Source organism: Typopeltis vanoorti, chromosome 19, assembly GCF_054136105.1.
Source record: "Typopeltis vanoorti isolate ZY-2024b chromosome 19, IOZ_Tvanoo_1.0, whole genome shotgun sequence".
NCBI lineage: Eukaryota > Metazoa > Arthropoda > Arachnida > Uropygi > Thelyphonidae > Typopeltis > Typopeltis vanoorti.
Window position 1 is genome coordinate 43,415,001 of NC_143567.1, and position 16,856 is coordinate 43,431,856.

The following is a 16,856-nucleotide window of genomic DNA, read 5'->3' on the forward strand; positions in this document are numbered from 1 at the left end:
CTGAACGCAGTTTTGGAACTAAACTAAGTAACATTACACACGGTGAAGTTACACATGTCGGGTCATGAAAGACTGCCTACCGGGCATCAACATCCCTTGTCTAGCGTGATGCATGTCTGTTTTGTGTACGTACATGTATGTGTGTTTTGTATATGAGTAACAACATTATCTGAGTGGAAATTTGTTAACAGTTGATCTGAAACTTTAGTTACTGAAACATTTACTTTGACTGTGCAAGTACGTAAAGATATGCCTATCCTAACAACTAAACGTCAGGTAAATAAAATGCTTTATTATTATTATTATAATTTTATTTTCCCTTTTTTTAATTTATCTTTTAACATGGTTTGCAGCAGTCTGTTCTAAATTGTATTTTAGTATTTTCCCCTTTCTTTAGCACAGCTGTTTAGATTTATTTGAATGCAATTAATACTTTGTATACTTCATTTTAAGTTACCCTTCGTTTTATAACTTAAGTTGAATGCTATAATTTTTAGAAACATTCCTAGTGCATCTGCTCATAAATAACCAAACGAATCAATAAAGGATGAAATTGCATAAGAACGTATTTATTTGACGTTAATTCAATTTAATTTACGGCTGATATTATGTTGTAATTATTAAAAAAAAAATAGTCGAAATATTTGCATACAATTATGTATAAATTTACATCGTTCAATTTTGTCATTATTTCTATCGTTTTAATTTTCATATTTAATTTCCATATTCATATTAGTCCTTATAAGGACTGGCTTAAAGGGGCGAAGTAAGAATGCTTTTCATCTTCTCCGTTACCTGTAGAGGACAGTGTAGGGATAAGGTGTTATTGAGCTATTAAAGCTCTGATCGTGGCAGGAGGGTAACAGCAATAGCCGAGCCTCCGTTAGAACTTCATTGGCTACAGCATTGCCATCCATTACCCTCCCAGGGTTTCATCCATTCCACCTCATGAATATTAATGAAACATACCATAGGAGGTGGAATGGCTGATATGGTATGTTTCATTAATATTCATATTATTAATCACAGCATTTGACGGTCAATTCTCCTTCTTTGAGATTAATGAAACATACCATTCTTTAATTTGTAATATTTTTACTTCAAAATGGTGTCTTAGAATTTTGTTTTTTCTGAGCACTTAATTCAATAGTTTCGAAAAATTATTTAAAGATTTATTAAACATTAAAGTTACTTTTAATTACTTTATAAAGACTGTAAATTTTACCGATATATTAAATTTTAAATCAATGTGAAAATACATGCAAGCTTATTAAATGAATTACTTTATATATGTGAAATTAAAACTTTTTTAAATGTAATTTGAGTGTATTTATTTTCGCTGATCATTTGGATTAAATAAACAACTTAATATGTAACCTTTGACAATGTTTACCGCTTGAGGAGAAATTAATTGAATATAACTGAATACGCATGCCCAGTAAGCTACTGCTACTAAAGCTATGAACAAACTTGAATGTCTACGATAGTATGTGAAGGATTATTTGGTTCAATCTTTCTCAAGAAGTAGACACATCAAAAGATTGAGTTTGCATTTTCAATAATTCCAGTAAGTTGTAATTTTAAATAGAAATAATTAAAAATCTTTAATATTTGTTTATTTAAAAATAGTATATTAATTTGATTTTTTAATTATTTGCAAATAAATCAGTCTATATTTAATACCTTTTGCAAAAATATTAAATGCATATATAAGTTTTATGTCTATATCCCTTAAGTTATAATAAGTTATATCCCTTTATTTAAGGGATGCTTAATAATAATATTATTATTCGGATAATAATAATATTATTATTATCGGATTTCGAATCATTTAACCAAAAATATTTTAGCAATATTCAAAGTGACCACTTTCGTTTTGCGAATAAAATTCCAGTAAATAAAAATTTTTAAACCAAATCGTCAACAATTCAATCATATTGTTGATCACTGCGATGTTTGTGTTGATTGTTATTGAAAAGAGAATTATTTTTATTTACGTGTTTACTCAACATATTTCTCTTGTCATTTTTTTTTCCTTTTTCGTGTTGAAAACGAAATATTATGTTTAATACAGCGAAAGAAACGTAAAATGAAAAGCTGCCTCATGATATGATACTGTTTTCGTTTATTTATGAAAAACGATCGGGTGTTTATTTTAAGTTAGTTTTTCTTTTTCATTTTGAAGGAATTGGAGTGTCTAAATTCAACTGAATATTTAAAGAAATGTAATAAATGAATAGAAGACGAAAATTTCTATTTTTTTTTGGAATAAACTTGTATATTTCCCTCCCTTAAAGTTTATAAATTTTATGCCTAAAAGTTTTAAATCGTTCGCTGGTTTATTTGTATCGTTCATTATAAATCAACTCGGAGGTATTATCTCAACAACTTAGTAAGGAAAGTGGCCTTAAGCAGAGAGAAGAACATGATATATTCAGCATATCGTAACCCGAAGAATAATGTGTTGAAGTTCATTTCTGAGGTAAATTTCAATTAGTTTAATCCTATTAAAGAATTGTATAAGTGCTGCGAATTTTTTATACCTTTTTTAAGTTCCGAATTTTTATATTTATAGGATCTCAATGTATTTAAGCGTTAATATATTAAAGCTCAAGTGCGTTTTAAATCTGTTTTTTGATCCATAAGTCCCTCGTTGGTATAGCAGCTTTATTTATTGCTTATTTATGTAAATACAAATAATATTTAAAGAGAAATTTATGATTATATATTTTTTTTTTTTTTTGACTCTGAGGGTTGTTCTATTAACTGTTAATTTCGCATTTGTCAGAACGACGGTTGATTCTTTTCTTTGGCACGTGGAGGGCGATAAACAATCTGCTGAGCTAGTCATAAAGGACTTACTTTTTGCGTTTTTATCTGGAGCGATAGTGGTCTTCACATAAACAACAAACAACTACACACTTTTACTCTCACTCAGCTGTGTACCATATCGTGTCTGGATCCTAAAATGACAAAAAAAAAAAAAAAAAAAAAAAAAAAGGATCAGTTGATGTAAAATTCGCGGATAACTTAATAATTACCTTGTTTAAAATGAGAAAGGTAAGTTATATAATGTTAGTTATTTCGCCTGCCTTTTTATTTACCAAATGAGAGTTTGGTCCTAAAATACGCTTAGAAATCAACATAATCTTGCCAATATTACGTAAAAACAAACTCATTTAAAAAAAAAATAACTGCAATTCTAAATAGATTTTGTGTATAAGCGCCTACCTACCTTTTTATTAAGTGTCAGCCTTATGTGCTAAGCTAATTCTCATAGCATTCTATTTTAGAATCGGAGGATGGAAGATGGAGCCTGGGACACTAGCAACATCCGGGAGGACGAATTTGAGCAGCTGGCAGTATATCTGGTTCCTGACCAGCCTTGTGAAGAACCATCGTCCAACAGAGCAGAGACTAGCCTTCCTCGCAATCTTGTGTTGAAACCTTCGCAGACATTAAGCGATGTAAGTATTTCATTCACGTGTTTCTTCAGTTGTTGTTTTGGTAAAATGATGAGGAAAAGTATAAACATCCAGTGATAGTCATGCTAAACAACCTTGTGAAGTAATGCAACTGTATCTCTTCTGAAAATATTTTTTTTTTATTTATATTTTGTATGTATACTGATCAAAAAACGCTGATCATGCGAAATATGGTTTATCTGAAAAAGCGAAAGTATATTGCTGATGTTAACGAATATGAATATACAGATCGCTCGATACCGCTATCCTGAGAGCAAGTTGATACTGTCTGAAAGTTAAAAATCTTGCTGATTTGATTAGTTAATTGAGACAAATAACTGAATTACACCTTTTACGTTTTCTCAGATACATGCTGCCAATATATATAAACTTGTGTATAAAGATAATTAAATTATAAAATAATAATGTAAAATATTTAAAGGTGTATTAGATTTTTAGCATTTTTGAAAAAAAATAAAAATTTTAAATAAAAAATATTAAATTTCTAGTAAAATATAATTTAAAAAAATATTTTTTAAATAAAATAAATTACATAATATAAACACGGTATAAAAATGTAATATATTTCTGATATATATATATATACATCTTCAAGGCCCACCTTTCCTAATTGGGTTGTGGGGGCAACAGCTACAAGAGAAACTTCCAATGGCCACGATCCTCTGCCACCAAGCAGAGGATCGTGACCTCTGCCACCAAGGTGTTCTGGTGGGATTTCCAAACGTGTCCACCCAAGGTTTTGGATATAATCCATCCAGTGAGTCCTTGGCCTTCCACGTGGCCTCCCACCCTCTGGCTTGGCAAAGAGGGGCCTGCTGAGGGAGCCTCTCTTGTGGCATTCTAACTAGGTGACCGTACCAACGTAACTGTGATCTCTCAACACGGAGAAGCAGCGGTTGAGTATTGAGGGTTTCCCGAATTGCAGAGCTTCTGACTCTGTCGAGTCTTGTCAGTCCTGCAACCCCTCGAAGGAACCTCATTTCAGCCGCTTGGATTCGTGTCCGCATTCTTTCGGTCATTACCCAACTCTCATGACCATAGGTGAGGATGGGGACATAGACTGTATTGAAGACAGCCAGCTTTGCCTTCTGACTTAACTCCCGCTTCAATACTACCGAACGGCCAAGCTCCCGCAATATTGAGCTTGCTAAGCCAATTCGAGTATCTAGCTCTACGTCCCATTTTCCATCATTCGTGAATAAGGACCCATGGTATTTAAACTTCTCCACCTGCCTCATTGGGACTCCACTTACATGTAGAGTGCACTGCTGGGATGGTTGTCTTGAGACCACAAATGTTTCAATTTTGGCCACACTGATCTTCATTCCGTCGTCTGCACAAACAGCAAACCTAATCCTGGATCCGCTGGAGGTCATCTGTGGAAGAGCTAAGCAGAACTAGGTCATCTGCAAAAAGCAGACGTCCAATGCTACATCTTCCAATTCTGACACACTCGCTGCCTCGGCTGTGCCTATCAATCCAGTCCATAAATATTATGAAAAGGAGGGGTGACAGAACACACCCTTGGCGGAGGCCAACGGAGACTATGAAAGGTTCAGACTTTGTGCTGTTTACCCTGACACAATACTCTGGGCATTCATACAGGGACTTGATGGCAGCTAATAGTTGGCCATCCACTCCATACTCCTGTACTACTTGCAAAAGCTTATCCCGAGGAACCCGGTCATATGCCTTCTCCAAACTCCACAAAACATGTGTAGACATTCTTGGCATATTCCCAAGATTTCTCAAAGACTTGCCTTAAAGTGAAGATTTGGTCAGTTGTGCTTCTACCAGGGCGAAAGCCACATTGTTCTTCCTGGAACTTTGACTCAACTATGCTCCTGCACCGTCTTTCCAAGCACCTAGCATACACTTTCCCAGGTAGGCTGAGCAGAGAGATGCCACGATAGTTACTGCAATCCTTCTGGTCTCCCTTCTTGAAGACTGGTATTATTATGCCTGTCTGCCAATGCTTTGGTGCTCGCTCAGATATCCAAGCAGCCTGACACACTCGAGTCAGCCAGAGAACACCGTCTCGATTTAAGGCTTTTAGCATTTCAGGCCGAATTTCATCATCGCCAGCAGCCTTGCCCAATTTTAGCGATTTTATTGCTAAATGGACCTCTTCTGCTGTGTGACTAGTCATTGCCCCGATCTGCACTTCTTGGATGTCCACAACTGCTGGGCCACCCGGGTTAAGAAGGCTCTCAAAGTATTCCCTCCATCTGTGGAGGATATCCTTCTTGGTTGTTAAAAGTGCACCATCAGAGGCCTTAATTGCCCTTGCTGTGCACGATTTCCTCCCTCGAAGGCGGCGGACGGTCTGCCAGAATACTTTGTTTGCATTTGCATAGGATGAGTGTAATCTTTCTCGAAAGGATTCCCAAGACTTCTGCTTTGCTGTCTTTACTGCCTCAACAGCAGCTTTTCGTGCCTCAGCATACCGCAAACGCATCTCAGGTGACCTGACCCTAAGCCATGTTAGGTAGGACTCCTTTTTTGCCCGGACAGTTTTTTGGACTTCTTGGTTCCACCAAGGTGTCCTTTTCTCACTGTCCGTTGCCACGCCGAGCCGCTTTCTGCCACAGCATGAGAGTGCAGAGACCGTGACAGCTGTTCTGAACAGCTTTCACTCTTCCTCAACATCTGCAGTATGCTTGGGAATCTCTTTGAACCTGGAGGAAATGTCATCTGCAAAATTCTTCCTCACAGCCTCATTTTCCAATGCCTCCCATTTCACGCAGTATAGCTGCTTAGGCCTACCAGCGTTGATGGTAGCATCTGGTTTCTGAAGCCATAGAGTGCAAACAACAAAGTGGTGGTCAGTTGACAGTTCTTCCCCTCGTCTCACACTAACGTCCAACACTGAGGAAAATAGGTGTCTGCTGAGACTATAAAGAAGTCAATCAGAGACCTTTGTTCTAGTGTATCCCTGTACCAGGTATACTTATGGACTTCTCGGTGCTGGAAGAAGGTATTCATTATGGACAAGCTGTTAGTACAGCAGAAGTCTAATAATTTCAATATATATATATATATATATATATATATATATATATATATATATATATATATATATATATATATATATATATATATATATATATATATATATATATATATATTCAATAATATATCAATATGTCATAAATAAACAGATAACAAAAAAAAGTCACTCCCACAAAGAAATTTGTATAAATGGCAATTTCTTTTCTTTTTTTTTTTTTTTTTTTAGGGGAGTTGCATGTATGGGAAAAGGAATCTGGTCCACACAAATCTATTCTCCTGTTATTATTATTATTATTATTAACTTCTCAGAACTTTTACCATAATCAATACATATTTATATGTTTATGATATCGCTATTGTACTGTGTGAGAAAAATAGTTACATACTTCAGTCGCGTTTTTTTTATGCTATTTATACTCATGTCGAGCAGTATCTATTCTTTAGTATCCTACGCTGTTTACAATGGCAAAATGCAACAATATATATATAAAACACGACACACACGCTGATGAGATTCTACTTATCTGGGACATCTAGACACCCTTTCGCTTGCTTAAAAAGCGGAACCATGGTTGTGGGGGGGGGGAAGCTAAATGGTTACAGGAAAATAGACTGAGAAAGGCATAAAGTATAGTAAGGTTGACCTGACTCGCGTGATTATCCAAAATCTTTTTTCAAAAAAATTTACTTCAAATATAGAACAGGAAGTAGAGATGGTAATAAAAAATATTCCCAAAAACTGACTTAAAATGGGTTACGTAACTACTCCTATTAGCCATAACAAAAAAAAAAAAAAAAAAAACTACTACTACAGCGTCTAGACAACCTGAATTGGCAGCCGCTTTTTAGAATCCTTTTTGACGGTCGAAGGTTGAAGATGTTAAAGGGCAAAGAAGAGAAGGTATCGGGGAGGGATGTGAATAAAGAGGGGAGGTAACATATATCCTCATGACATACTTTGCTCTACAGATAACTAGAAGTCAGTGACACACTTATCGCAACACTGAAATGCAGGTTTCAAGGCTATGTCAACAGATTGTATACTTGCTGTACCCCTGTATAGACTCAAGTAGTGTATTAGAGCATTCAACTTTCTCCTACACGTGTATTCAAGGTTATGAAGTTTTGTAATTCAATTTTTGCCCTGATTCGACAGCGGATAACTATGGAAAGTGATGGAATAAACCAATAAATGCACCATCTGTTTATAAGATGACGCCCTTGATGCTTGACGCTAGTGAAATGAGAGATAATAAAGCTTCTCAAGTACAAACAAACGCAAGCAAACTTACCGGATGGTAACTGTAATAAGATAAGTAATTGCGCAAAAAAAAAAAAAAAAGAAAGAAAAAGAAAAAAGTGAGTTTAATAATAATTCGTATTCGTTCTCTGCTGCTAAATTATTTAAAAAAAAAAATACAGTTATTACTTGTGTCAGTGTGTTTTTTTATGATCTAGTCATGATTGTTTTATTATTTTTTTTAGGTATTGGGTGTTTGGAGTACCGATTATATACCGAAGGGAACACGATTCGGTCCCCTGGTGGGAGAAAACTTTAACACTGATGAAGTGCAGGAAAATGCCAACAGAAAATATTTTTGGAGGGTATGTAAATAAAATACGAAAAAGTTTAATAAAATTTTATAACAGCGATATATATATATAAAATTAAATTTAAATATTTTATAAAATAAAATTAAATATGAACTTAATTTTAATAATTACTTGATAAAAATTGGCGTAATTTAAATAAAGCTAATAAAATCTGTAATAAAGAACACATTACATAAATGTTGGCTACTAACAAACTTAACTATCATTTCTTGCACCAGGTAGAGCTAGTGTATTCAAGTACGGTGTCATGTGTGTTTTCCTCATTCTAGGTGTACAAGAATGTGGATTCGTATTATTATATTGACGCATTCGATGTCACCAAGTCGAACTGGATGCGCTACGTTAATCCAGCCTACACAAGTGACAAACAAAACTTGGTAGCCTGTCAAGTGAAGAATGATATTTTCTTCTATACGATCAAGCCAGTGTTACCCAACGAAGAGCTGTTAGTATGGTACTGCCGGGAATTCGCCGAGCGTCTTAATTACCCGTTGACCGGGGAATTGATGCTACAGAGGATAAGTAAGTATCCAACGACCTTCGGTAATCATGTTTGAATAAAGATGAGTTGTTTTTTTGAAAGCATTTTTATTTGAATGATTTTTTTTTTTTTTTTAAAAACGTACTTAAGTCTTATGCGGAGCCGGCGCTAGGGTCTTTGCCGCCCGCATGTAATGTCTATCTAAGCGCCTCTGTAACGATCCGAATCATTAACAAAATTAAAATGAATTTTAATTAAAGTTAAAATTTATTTGAACTAAAGTTTTAAAAATTCTTGCATTTTACAAGTTACTAAATTCTTAGTAACTTGTAAAAATATTTTAATAATTTTTATAAGTGGAACTATCTTTTAGGAAAATAAAAGAAACTCAAGATAGACGAGAAAATATGAAAAGAATTCAGAAATAATTAGAACATTTAATATAAGTATTCAAAAAATAACACCTTTACAGAATAACAGAAAATAAATTAAATTACATAAATATACTTGACATTTTTTTTAAATTAAAATTTTAGGATTTTTGATTGCATATTCATAAAATTAGAAATAATGGTCTTAACGTCTAATTCCGCACATATATCATAGCTATTAACGCCAAACTAACAAGCCTTTTTTGTGACATACTTGTTCTTAAGTAGGTTTTAAATTAAAACCTACTTTTAATCAATTTCAACTTGGAAAAGGAACGTACACCGTTCGCTACACTAACAGGTAAGGTTAATGGTATTCTTAAAGCAATCGAAAAGTTAGGGAAAGATAAACTATTGGACAAAATAAAATTAAGAATATCGAAAGGGTTTTGAATATTTAAATTATCCTTCCGAAAAATATACCGGAAAGTACATAACTCGTCATATAGTTCTATTGCATTTACGTCTTTATTGTCGCAGTCCTTCAAGAGGATCTCTAAATCGTCACAATTTCTTCGTAAATCTTCGTTATTAATTTGTAGTAATCTATACAAGAAATTGGAATTATCATAATATGTTTTTAGTTGTTCAAAATGTTCTATTAACGAACACATTGCAACGTCTAGAAGTGTATAAAACACATTCACTGTAAATTTATCTTCTGGCGATTGTGGCGTTTCGTCATGATACTCGTAGTTAAATTGTCGTGTCTTCTTTCGTCGTCGGACTTCCGTACCAGTTTTAAATTCTTGTTCACCATCCACCTCTTCACTCAGTTCTTTTGCCGTTTTAGAACTTCTTTAAAATTTGTATCTGATCGATACTCTTGTAAGAATATTTTTAAGTTTTCGATAGATTCTAAAGCAAGTGTAATGTTCATATTTTTGTCTTGAAGCATTTTACTCACAGGGTTTATTCTGTTAAGTAAATCATACCCAGTTATAAGAGAGCAAATAAATTTGTAGTCCTTTATTTTAGCACATAATGTTTGTGCTTCATGCTGAGTTTCTTTATTAAAATCTTCATTATTTAAAATTTCAAAAAATGCATCGTAAATTTATCGTAACTGATATCGTAGAGGGCAGATTGCATTAATTTTACTTTCCCATCGCGTATCTGATGGTTGTTTCAATGTTAATTTTTTTTACGAACTTTAAAAGGATTGCCCAACGTTTGTAAGAGAATGAAAAGAAATTGTATATTTCTTGAATAATTGCAAAGAAACTAATTGCATCTGCATTCACTTTGGCTGCATCGTTAATGATTAAATTTAGAGCATGAGCAGCACATGGCACGTAAAAAGCTCGAGGATTTTTGTTTAAAAGCAAATTTTGGAGCCCATATTTTTTTCCTTTCATATTTGCCCCATTGTCATACCCTTGACCTCGCATGTCTTCAATGAGAATGTTCCATTTTTCCAATTGTTCCATTATTGTTGCGCATAAATCACGTCCTGTGGAATCTGATATATCTGCAAAACCTAAAACGTTTTCCCTGATCTTGACAATTCCATTGTCACAGGAAACAAAACGAATAATAATGGTCATTTGTTCTGTTTTACTTACATCAGGTGTGCAGTCTAAAATTATGGAATAATATTTAGATTTTCGATTAAATTAAAATTAAAAAATTGCCGTTATTTTTTTCATATAATTTATCAGATGATCAGCGAAAAGTTAAATTTTGACTACCAAGGAATTGTATAATTTCAATCAAGCGTTCTAAAACACTCGTCCAATGTTTCTTTTCCATTGAGTCTCTCAATCAATAGTAGTTTTGTTTTTTAACTTTTTATCAACTTCCTTCCATTTTAAGAAATTTTTCATGTGAGTTAAACTAGTCTCATGTCTATGCAAAGTTGTACTTACATTTCTCCAATCGTTATAGCCTTCTATAAGACTACTTGATTCGGTAGGTGCGAAAGGTTTGCAACAAAAGCAAAAACAGAATTTAAAGTTTCGGAATAAATGAGCCATGTTCTTGGCACGAGGTCACCGTTTTCCATTTTTCTATTATAATACGTGTCGCCAAATTTATGACCATGTGTATCTCTGGGATATATTATATTTTTCTTTTGAACAGGCCCCATTTCAATTAAAACAACTCGTAATTTTTCATCAGTATTTCCCCATTCACCTGGATCTTCTAAATTTACAGAGACTAACAATGTGTTAGTTTCGTGGTCAACTACAAATCTTCTCCTAACTATTTTTCACTTAAATCATGCATCTTGTTATCTTGTTCAATAGTTGCAATAGTACTTTCATGAAAACTGGATGATGTGCACGATTCTTCAACTCTGATTTCTGATGTATCGAGTTGGTTACAATCTGCATCAGAATAGTTTAATATTTTAACAAATTTATTAGCCCCAGATTGTTTCTTAACATCTGCTTCTTTCAGCACGACGCTTACGATTTTGTGCACCGGATAACGTTTTTTTTTTTAATTTTTGATTCCATTTCTATTTTATACCCACAAGAAATTATTACACAACACAACACAGAGACGAAACGATAGTCCGTACTGCGCTACTGTCAGTAGCCTACTGAGATGCGTACCATATGACCGGTTAACTAGCAACAAATGTTTGTACGAAAATTCGTTTCTGCGCATAAAAACCGTTCACCGTTTCACTTTAGATAGACTGCAGTAAACACAACATTCTTTAGGCAAGCATTTAGCTTGCTCTTCCTGCAAAATTGTAAACAGCCGGCTGATCAAAGAGGCGGCAATATACAATTTTTTTTAAATTTTTATTCGGTGTATCCGGCCAATATTTATTTTAATATTGATCATTCTAAGATTTTTTTTGTTTTCATGATAAAAATTTTGTTTCTTAAAAATGAACTTATGAACGGTGCCCCGGCGGCGGCGCCCGCATGCTCTGCATGCCTGCTTCTGTCGGCCCTGGTCTTATGCATAGCCGTGATCGGCTAGAAAAATATATATAAATCAATCGAATCAATTCATGGGGACTTGTGACTATATATCAAGAGTTATTTAAAGGGGGGGGGGGTCACATAAATTTGTTTATTTCTAAGACTGTTTGTAACCCGTGATGTCTATTCTGAATGCACAAGAAATAAATGTAAATAAATAACTGGAAATGGAATTTCATAAAATTTATCATTTAATTCAACACAGTCAGCAAATTAAAGGAAAGTACATTGGGTAAAAAAGAAAAATGCAAACCTTCGAATTCAAAGTTCACGAAGTCTCTCTTTTTTTTTTTAGCCTCTTTTTTGGCTAGATGAGCGAAGAAAAAATGTTTTTCATATTCCCGTTATCTGTAAAGAAAATGTATGGATGGGGTAATATAGAGCTATAAGCTCTGATCATGGCAGGAGGGTAACAGCAATAGCCGAGCCTCAGTTAAAACTTAATTGGCTACAGCATTGCCATCCATTACCCTCTCTGGGCACCCATTTTAGTCGCCTCGTACGACATGCATGGGCTACAGTAGGGCTGGTATGTAGGTAAAGCCCTCTCTAGAAATTAGAACGATCCCTAGACCACTCCGTAGTGGCCGAAAGATCGTCTATCATTGGTTCCATTCAGTGACGTCCCCCGTCACTGAGCAGAACCGCTCATATTCCAGGGAAAAGCATCCACCGACAAGGCCCCTCACGGGCCACGCCGGAAAACACCCTTCCCAGAGACTCAAAATGCTCTCTCAAGGCAAACCCCCGAAATAAGTTCCCCTCATCGGAAGCAAAATTTCGGAAGAAACCTAAGAGAGCGAAACTCTCGAAACTCATCCCATTTCAGTCGCTTATTACGACATGCACAGGTTGCAGTGGCGCTATTCTTAGCTTGGACACCACACGGAGTTTTTTATCCTCTGATGAAATACAAATATTTTAAGATTTAATGATATTTTTTTAAAAGAAATGTAAAAATATAATTTTAAAAATCTTTGTGATAATATTAATTTTCGTATTAATCTTTATTTATTTAGCTAATATTTATTTTTATACAAATATATAAATTATTTATTAGATGGTCACGTGAAAAAAAAAAAGTCCAACATTAATAAACTTCTCATTGTTTTTCTCAGGGCAACAGCTGCATCCTGATCCAGAATACATATCACGATGTCAAACTACTCCGACAGAGGGCAGCACTCGCAGTGATGAAGGCTATTCAAGCAATGGCGGACATGAAGATGCACTCACGCCTCCAGAAGACAGCAGTGATAGCGATAGTGACAATAATTATGTGTTGGATTTCAGCGTTAAGAACAAGTATGCGAAGTACAAAGAAAAAGGCTACGAAGAAGAAGAAGAATTGCACTCCAGGAATGAATTTCGCAAAGTTAAGATTAAGATGCTTAAAGCGATTCGTTATCAGAGCCAAAGTACGCCGGACAAGACCGAATGGGAGGAAGAGAAAAAGGATGCTCACTATACTCCTCCCGAACCGACAAGTCCCAAGTGTGCAAGCAGTCCGACCTACCATGAAGAAGTCGAAAGATGCGAAACCGCTTCGGCATTTTCGTCCTACGAAGGAATCGGACAGAGGATCTCTGGGGACAGTCCGAAATCGTCATCATCTGGCATTTTGGAGAATCTCCTTCTACAGAGATATCCGGACAGGGGAACAACATCAGCAGATCTTCTCCGACGAGAATTCACGCACCGAGAAGCCCTCAGGGAACCCGTTCGAGTCATCGTAGCCAACGATTCAATGCCCAAACCAGATTCCAACACTTCTTCAGATGGCCACATTGTCTATCCACATAAGAAAAGCATTCGCTACATCGCTTCCAATGGAAACAGTCCAGAAATGCATAGCCCCGACTCCACGGACAAAACTCAACATCCAGTGTCTTCAGCAAACAGTCCACCAGTGACCTACAACTTACCACCCCCCACTAACAACTTTTTATACGTCAATGGCATCACCCCAATGTTTTCACCCGCTCATTTCAACATGTATGCCTATCCCTTACCCGATGGTGTGCAGTCCCAACAAGTCCGGAATGGTACTAACTATCCTCCCCTTCCTGAATACAGTCCTCACCAGATGGCAGTAATGCAGAGATCCCCTCATCACTTAGAACCGAAGAGCCTCAATGGACTTCATTCGCCACCAGGAGAGAGAATCAATGGTATAAATGCCCATTTATTGACAGGCGCAAGAGGATATCGTTCGCTACCTTATCCTCTCAAAAAGAAAGATGGAAAAATGCATTACGAGTGTAACATTTGCTACAAGACTTTTGGTCAACTTTCAAATCTTAAAGTCCATCTTCGAACACATTCGGGCGAACGGCCATTTAAATGCTCCATTTGCTCTAAAAGCTTCACCCAATTGGCTCATCTTCAGAAACATCATTTGGTCCATACCGGAGAAAAACCACATCAATGTGAGGTTTGTAAGAAGCGTTTCAGTAGCACGAGCAATCTCAAAACCCACCTACGACTTCACAGTGGACAGAAGCCGTACGCTTGTGATCTGTGTCCGGCGAAATTCACCCAGTTTGTCCACCTGAAGCTTCATAAAAGGTTGCACACTAATGAAAGGCCGTACACCTGTCAGACATGCAACAAAAAATACATCAGCGCATCTGGACTGCGAACTCATTGGAAAACCACCTCCTGCCAACCAAATGCTGTTCACGATCTCCTGGATGGAGAGAAAAGCACTGGATTTGATTATCCTATGATGGATCTCTGTGAACAAGATTCTCGGTCACCTCCCGATAGTCTTCAGCTATCTCTACCGATTATGCCATCTGTATTAGTTCGCAGAGATAAAGATAAATCTTCGGAAGTATTGAGTTCTCCAGAATCCACCATCTCACATGACTCATATTGTCCTCAACAAGGCCCAGACAAATCTATCATCTCCACACCATTATCTCCTGGTGCTGACCGCTTGAAAACATGTGCATGAATGCTACGTACTCTTTTTTTCTACGGTCAATACCGTTTTACATTCCTTAAAGACTTATTCGATTTCAAAAAAATGACAGGCCGGTTCTGCCGCGTTTAATGGGAGCGGGTCTTCCCACATCTGCCGCTTGTGGCGCTACAATCGCTAGAGACTGGCCTACTGGTTTCTGCCATTATGAGCGGGAATTGCATGTGTACAGATTTCTGTTAAAGTCTTTAATTTATTTATTTTTTCTGTAAAAAAAAAAAAAGTGGTAATGAAAATATCTTATGAATGTGGTAGCATATTAATTCTGTCAAAGTTTAGCAGGTACTGAGAACATTGGAAAAGAATCTAGATTACCGGTAAAACACATACATTTCATACACTTTTATGCAAACAACGCTATTTCATTCTATATTTTAGCAAAATTTATGAGATATACAAATGGATTTTAAAAATTATAAAGTTTATTTCAGGAAGTGTTATTTATTAATAAATTTAAATAGCAATTCTTTGTTTTGAACGAAATTTTTATAATTATTACAATTACATAAATATACCATTTTCAAGCAGATATAAATTTCATATATAAATAAAATTATAACAGCATTTTCCGTACTAGTGAGTGATGAATACTTTCTTTCTTGGGAAATAGATGGAGAGTCATTGTATTAAGCGATAATGCTTATGGAATAAACTCATAAAATTTTAGAAATAATATTAAAACACGCTGACATAATATCAAATTGTGATGATCCGTTGCATAATATTGTGTCGGGTTAATTTTCCCAAGGATAACAGTCAGTACTATATGGCACTGAGTCCACCAGAAGTCTAAAACGTCAATATGGATTTATAATCATGATTTTTACAATGTATTCGTAGTCCACGAATGGAAGACAGTACAATGTCTATGTGCGTAACACGTTCACATTCATTACTTGCTCTCCCATAACTGAAACTTTAGCACTCTGGTTTGTACAACACATACTCAGCTACGCTATCCTAATATAGTGTTATAAATACAATAATAAGAAGAATGTATTCGTTGCGCTTTGGACGAGAATGGTTATAATTCATGTTATGTCAGTGTATATTAGACTCAATAAGATAAATCGAAATATATATTGAAAAAAAAGTAATGATAACATAACAATCACCGTATTGAAATTTATTATAAAACCATAATAAAAATAAATGTTATTGACTTTTATGTTTTTAAATTTCTGCAAATTAAAAGATTGAAATCGTTCACAATAAAGAAAAAAAAACCCAAAAATAACGTTTTTAAATTTCTGCAAATTAAAAGATTGAAATCGCTCACAATAAAAAAAAAAAAAATAATAATAAAAGAACATCCAACCATGATGTTCTTGGTTGGATGTTCTTTTATTAAAAATTTATATATAAAATAAATCCTTTTATATAAAAAAATAAATTTCATTCCAAAAATTCATTTGGAATGAAATTTATTTTTGATTGATTTTTGAAATGAATTGTTGATTTCATTTTAAAAAATTGAAATGAAATCAACCTACATTTTTCATTTCTACATCGAGCTACATCACTGCCTTTATAATTATTAGTTTTTTTTTTCTCAACCATGTATATATTACAACATAGAAGTTGAATTTTCATGAAATAAATCCAACTTTAACCTAACTAATTTTTATTTGTTTGACAGTATTATTATTATGAATAATTAGAGTAATTATTCAGAAAATCATTTAATTGCGAATATTTTTGTTTTCTGCTTATGAAAACCATTAAGCCTATTTTTTACATTTCATCTAACAAAATAAGATGTTCCTACCGGCATCCAATCAAACTATTGTTGCAAGTGGCGCCACTAAGCGACAAATCATTGTCAAATGTGTGGCATATGTTTCATCTGTTCATGAGTGAGTGATTGTGAAATGGCAAAAAAAAAAAAAAAATAGTGATTTACTT

At 34.8% G+C, this 16,856-nt stretch overlaps 1 protein-coding gene and 1 long non-coding RNA gene across 3 annotated transcripts in view; one reads left to right on the forward strand and one right to left on the reverse strand.

Moving 5' to 3' along the window:
- Nucleotides 1-3,371, reverse strand: part of LOC150096048 (uncharacterized) — a 209,951-nt gene extending 206,580 nt beyond the window's left edge. Inside the window, exons 1-2 of the long non-coding RNA XR_016549883.1 lie at nt 3,236-3,371; nt 2,863-2,963 (exon numbers count right to left, since the gene is read on the reverse strand). This is a non-coding gene — a long non-coding RNA (uncharacterized LOC150096048). The remainder of the gene's footprint in view (nt 1-2,862; nt 2,964-3,235) is intronic.
- The window catches only part of LOC150096049 (PR domain zinc finger protein 1-like), a 15,541-nt gene extending 343 nt beyond the window's left edge, over nt 1-15,198 (forward strand). The window contains exons 1-5 of one of the 2 annotated variants that reach the window (XM_090408768.1): nt 2,158-2,482; nt 3,294-3,467; nt 7,983-8,102; nt 8,381-8,633; nt 13,084-15,198. In XM_090408768.1, the coding sequence (XP_090264894.1) occupies nt 2,426-2,482; nt 3,294-3,467; nt 7,983-8,102; nt 8,381-8,633; nt 13,084-14,924 (2,445 nt within the window). In that variant the 5' untranslated portion in view covers nt 2,158-2,425 and the 3' untranslated portion in view covers nt 14,925-15,198. Of the gene's footprint in view, nt 1-2,157; nt 2,483-3,293; nt 3,468-7,982; nt 8,103-8,380; nt 8,634-13,083 lie in introns of those variants that run through there. The other variant, XM_090408770.1, reaches the window with a different exon arrangement.
- Nucleotides 15,199-16,856: the final 1,658 nt, after the last annotated feature.